Source organism: Miscanthus floridulus, chromosome 19, assembly GCF_019320115.1.
Source record: "Miscanthus floridulus cultivar M001 chromosome 19, ASM1932011v1, whole genome shotgun sequence".
Lineage (NCBI taxonomy): Eukaryota > Viridiplantae > Streptophyta > Magnoliopsida > Poales > Poaceae > Miscanthus > Miscanthus floridulus.
The window spans coordinates 101,183,742-101,189,741 of NC_089598.1; the positions used below are offsets into that span (position 1 = coordinate 101,183,742).

Sequence of the window (6,000 nt, forward strand, 5' to 3'; positions counted from 1 at the left end):
ATTTCTGTCCCAACGGTGATGTAGAATTAGTGTATAAGAATAATTGTATGTTTTGATTTTGACCAACGTTGGAATCAAGGCATGCAAATGGTGTTATTTTTATGTTAAGAAAAGTTTTGACCTGGTTTTCATCTTGTCTAAGGTGGACTGGGTAGTCACCTCACCGTGTTCCACTGAGTTTGTGGCACCGGTGAGGGAGACAAAAGAGAATGATGCCACTTGGGCAACTAAAGAGAGGGATTTTGAATCCCAAAAGATATCCTATGACTCCTTGGGCATAGGAAATGAATCACTACCAACAAGAAAAAGTTTGGCTATGATAAAGAACATGATTGAGCTTGCAATTGTGGGCTCAATCTCAGAGTGTGACACGGTCACCGAGTACCTCGATAGAATAAAGAGTCAGTTCACTAGGCTCTTCAAAGACATGTGCTATCCAGCTGATAAAGCAGCTGGTGACAGATAGTCACTCTGATAATGGTGGCATAAGAGAGCTCACAATGCGTCGTCGAAATCATGGCACTATCGTTCAGGCCATATTTCGAGGGGGAGAATAGAAAGACTAGTTAAGAATGATATTCTTCCTCCATTAGAGCTCTCAGATTAAGAACAATGCAGAGAATGCATAAAAGGAAAGTATGTAAAGAAAGATGACAAACGAAGCACAGGAATTTTATAGATTATCCACACTGACATCTGTGGTCGGCTTTCCTGTAAAGAGTGTGGATGGTTATGATTCGTTCATAACATTCACAGATGATTACTCCCATTATGGCTATATTTATCCAATCAAAGAAAGAAAAGATGTATTGGATAAATTTAAGATATTAAAGATTAAGATAGTCAGGTCTGACCTGTGGAGGAGTACTACGGTCAGCATACCCTAAAAGAATGGCATAGTAGCCCAGTATTCTACACCGGGCGAACCTCAGCAGAATAGAGTAACTAAAAGAATCAATCGTACCCTGATGGATATGGTGGGCAGTATGATAAGTTACTCCACCTTATAGTTGAGCCTGTGGATGGAGGCGTTAAAAACCCCATTCATACTCTCAAAAGAGTACCAAGTAAGTCGGTGCCCAAAACACCATATGAGTTGTGGACAGAAAGAGTGCTCTCACTAAACCACTTGCGTGTGTGTGGGGGAGCCCTGCTGAGGCTAAAGTAGTTAACCCAAACATTGGAAAGTTAGATCCCAAAATAGTAAGTTGCCATTTCATTGGCTACATAGAAAAGTCAAAAGGTTTTCGTTTTCTACTGTCCAGAGAGACATACAAAGTTAGTGGAAACTGAGACACGCTGTCTTCCTAGAGGATGAATTGATGAGGGGGAGCATGGTAGCTCGAGAAATTGACCTTGAAGTGAAGCAGGTGTATGCGCCCACTCCAATGATTCATAAGCCAATTTTCTCACTACCTGCTGTCGCTGCACCGACAGTGCTAGATACTTGTGGTGCCAGCACCTGTTGTTATCCCACCTATGGCAACAATGAATGACGATGAGGAACCTGTTCTTCAGTATTCTATAGAACCTATTGCCACACATGAGGGGGAGCAACAACAGCCTCAAATAGAAGATGTGCCAAATGTGAAGGCCCCTAGTAGGTCTCAAAGAGTTAGAAAATCAGCTATTTCTACTGATTATGAAGTGTATAACACTAAGGAATTTCAAATGGAGGATGATCCCACCTCATTTGAAGAAGCCATGAGAAGTGATCATTCATCAAAGTGGCTTGAGGCCATGGAAGATGAAATGAAATCGATGAATGTCAATAAAGTTTGGGATTTGGAAATAATTCCTAAAGGAGTCAAAACAGTAGGCTATAAATGGGTCTACAAGACTAAACATGACTCTCAAGGGAATATAGAGACATATAAAGTGTGACTTGTGGCAAAAGGCTTTATGCAAAGAGAAGGGATTGATTACAATGAGACCTTTTCTCCAGTCTCATGTAAAGTTTCCTTCAGAATCATAATGGCATTAGTGGCACATTACGATTAAGAATTACATCATATGGATGTAAAGACGGCATTTCTCAACTAGAGACTTGGAGAAAAATGTTTACATGGCACAACTGAAAGGTTTTGTTATGGAAGGAAAAGAACGAACGGGATGCCGTCTAAAGAAATCCATTCATGGATTAAAACAAGCTTCAAGACAGTGGTACTTGAAGTTTGATCAGACAATAAAGAATTTTGAGTTTAAAGAGAATGTAGAGGACAATTGTGTCAATACAAAGTTTAAGAATGGGAAGCTTATCTTCCTTGTCCTGTATATAGATGATATCTTACTTGCTAGTAGTGATGTCAGTCTACTACTGGAGACAAAGAAATTTGATATGAAAGATCTTGGCGGAGCCTCGTTCGTTCTAGGGATCGAGATTCACCAAGATAGAAGAAAAGGGTATAAGGACTGTCACAAAAGGCATACATAGAAAAGATCTTAAAGAAATTCAGTATGCACTAAATGTAGTCCCTCACCTGCTCCTATAGTCAAGGGCGACAGATATGGGGATTTTCAATGCCCTAGGAACCAATATGAGCTCAATCGATAAAGTAAAAGTGGTTCCATATGCTTCAGCTGTCGGAAGCTTGCAACATGCTCAAGTATGTACGCGCCCTGACTTGGCAATTGTTACCGGGTTTTACTTGGCAGATTCCAGAGCAATTCTGGAATAGAACACTGAAATTAGTAAAGAAAGTCTTGCATTATTTGCAAGGAACGAAAGGCCTCATGATGACATATAGAAGATCTGATTCACTCCACATGGTGGGATATTCAGATTCTGATTATGCGAGAGTGAATGCATATCCAGACGTGGATTTTCTATCATCTCGCAAAGGGGAGCTATTTTCATGGAAAAGCTCAAAGCAAACTGTCACTACATCGTCCACAATGTATGACAGTTTGTAGCAGTGTTATGAGGCAACGGGCAGGTGAACTAACTAACGAAGTTCATACCCAGGTTTGAAGGTGGTTGACGACATCTATAGATCCACTAAAGTAATACTGCGATTATAATCTGGCAGTACAGGATGCTCACAACATAAGTCAAGTGGTGCTGCCAAACACTATTGACATAGAGTATTATGTTGTGAAAGATAAAGTTCCGGGATCAAGTCATAAGTCTTGAGCATATAAGTACAGAAAGGATGCTCGCGGATCCGCTTACAAAAGGCTTACCACCCAACATGTTCAGAGAACATGGTGTTCAGAGAACATGTAGCTAGCATAGGTTTAAGGGAAAGCCTAAAATATTCCTGGATAAAAGAAGGCCCAAAGATAAGTATCTATTTCAGAACAGAGTAGTGTATTGTAGCTGTTAAGTCTATCGGCAATGGACCGTGACGATGAGACATGCTCTATGCGCTAATCTGTAATGGAATGAACAAAAGTAAATGATATGAAAGTGAAATATGGAATGAGATCAAGGGGGAGAATGTTAGTTGATCTCCACCAATAGGCCCAACGGCCTATTGGGCCCTTATCTCTGCTCTCTGATCGGGGGAGCTCAACCCTAATTCGGTTGGTGGGCCCCTATCACACAGCACACATAAAAGGAAGGTGGGGATGAGGGCTCGGACTACGAGGTTCACCGTGAGCCGCCACACCCACCTACAGTAACCCAAAACCGATCTAAAGATCGTGCTGCCAACGACGAGATGTGCCCCAACCATCGCCGTCGCACCTCTGCAGGGCCACCACCGGACCACGGCAGTACCACTACGGACTCCACCGAGCCGGAGCTGCCGCGGCAATGGCGTCTACCCGCTGTGGTGCATCTACGGAGAAGACAAGGATGAGGTCTTCCCTGGATCTACCGGTTATAAACAGAGAGGTACACATTTCGATCCTAACAATGGGCACTATTCACATAAACCAGCCCATAGTACTTCTCTCTCACATAAACGAACCAACAACGATACGAACCAGCCAACCGAACAGGCTGGAAATCGCTGCTGTAGCGTAAGGCTATCTCCAACAGGAGACCTATCAGGAGACCCAAATCCAGAATGGGTCTCCAACACAATACCTACAGCCTCTAACAGAGTACCTATATGGAAGACCCATTTTAGGTGTCAGTGGTGATATAAAACCCAAATCTGAGTATCCTCTCTCCTGAAGACATATTTGCAGAAAGGGTTCTCTTTTGAGTCTTATTGTTGGAGAAGACCAAAAATGGGTATTGAACCATTTGCCTATAGCGCTACCCAAACGTAAAATGAGTCTTATATTTTGGATAACGGTTGTTGGAGACAGCCTAAGGAGCGGAGCCTAGGCATAGGCACCCCCACAGTATGCAGCCTGGTCTCCCCGTAGCATTCGGCGATGTTGATTCGGCTCAGGGAGTTCGGGGGCGGGATGTGACGGTTTCCCAGAAGAACGTGGCCACAGTAGCAGCGGCGCAGGTCAAGAATGCGGAGGCGGGGACACAGTGCCAGAACTCCGGTGAACCTCACACTACTGGTGACGAAGTGGAGGTAGATGACCTCGAGCGCACAGAATGGTTGCGCATCCTTGTAGTATAGGTCGCTTATGTTGATGTTGCGGAGGGAGAGATGCGCGAGGAGGGGGCTCGATAGCAGCAGGTGGTAGTTGAACTTCTTGCTGGGCTTGCAGCCACGCAGATCGATCTCGAGGTCCTCGACACGGCACTCAGCGGCGTACGCGAGGAGGCGCCTAAGGTGGTGGTTCCTGACCTGAGCTTCTGGTTGTCTACGACGAGGGAGAAGCGGTCAAGGCGGCGACGCGGGCCGCTCTCCAGCAAGCGGAGCACCTCCGTCAGCTTGTCGCCGGGGAGGAGGTGGATGTCGAGGCAGGATGTCGGTTCCGACCAGCGGCTCTTCCAGAGATCGTGCCACCCCTGTGCGAGCGCCCTTGTGCGGATGGCGTCCTTGAGTGGGAGATGGGTCAGGATGCGCCGCTGTAGGTCGTCTGACAGCGCTAGGGATATTTAACATTTTACCGTCGTAACGGATGGCGCCTCCTCAAATAGCAGCTTTATGTTTGGCGCTACACTTTTAGCAGTAGAGAGAGAAAAACGATACACATTTACCACTTGTGCTCGCGTGGCATGCCAGCTCCGCTGTCCAGCTTGGATCTGAGTCAGTAGGCTCAGATAAAAAGACCTCCCCTGCCCCTGGCGTCTTTATCCCCCTCACTAACATGAGGGCCCCAAGTCAGATTCTCCTTCGTTCTCTAGCCAGAGCATCCGCACGCACCCCCAACAAGCAGACCGCCACCGCCGGCAGCATGGCCGCGCCGCTGCTCCGGCAATGGCGCCACCTCGCCGTGCTCGGCGCCCTCCTCGTGCTCCACCTCGCCGCCGTCGTGGCGCAGTCACCGCCAACTGCACCCACGACCCCTGCCGCACCCACGACCCCGGCGACGTCGGCGCCCACTGCCACCCTGACAACGCCAGCGCCCACCGCCACCCCTGTCGCACCAACAAAGCCGTCGCCGGTCACGCCGCCACCGGTCACACCACCTCCCACGATGCCGCCCGCGGTGCTCCCACCTGCTGTGATGCCGCCCGCCACGACGCCTCCGCCGACGGCCACACCGCCCCCGGTCGAGGCGCCCGCGTCGCTGCCTCCCGTGACGACTTCCCCGCCCGTGGCCGAGGCCCCCGCGCCGCCCGCGGAGATACCGCCCGCCGAGGCGCCATCCAAGGGCAAGAACAAGCACAAGAGGAGGAAGCAATACGGCGTGGACGTGACCCCAGCTCCAGCGAGCGCCGCCCGTCCCTGGCTCCGACGAGCGAGGTCGGCTTCGTCTGGCGTGACCCTGGCTCCGGCGGTGGACGCGGCCTCGTCGAGGTCACTGGCGTCTCGGGTGGAGACGGGCGCTGTCACCATGGATTGCACGAGCTCATCCCCTTCCTCCCTGTGTGGTGATGGCCGGAGGTTGAAGAAGAATCTGACTTGTGGGGCCTGTGTGTCAGTAATGGGGGAGGGAGAAGCTAGGGGCAGGGGTGGTCAGTTTACCTGTGGATGCTGA

General features: G+C 48.6%; 1 protein-coding gene across 1 annotated transcript; it reads left to right on the plus strand.

Annotated features, from left to right (window-relative positions):
• Positions 1-5,253: 5,253 nt before the first annotated feature.
• Positions 5,254-6,000, plus strand: LOC136526491 (arabinogalactan protein 1-like). Its single transcript, XM_066519148.1, has one exon. The coding sequence runs from the start codon at positions 5,254-5,256 to the stop codon at positions 5,998-6,000; it is 747 nt and encodes a 248-aa protein (XP_066375245.1).

Coding starts and splice junctions, on each gene's coding strand:
- LOC136526491 (XM_066519148.1), top strand. CDS start 5,254: ATGGCCGCGCCGCTGCTCCGGCAATGGCGCCACCTCGCCGTGCTCGGC.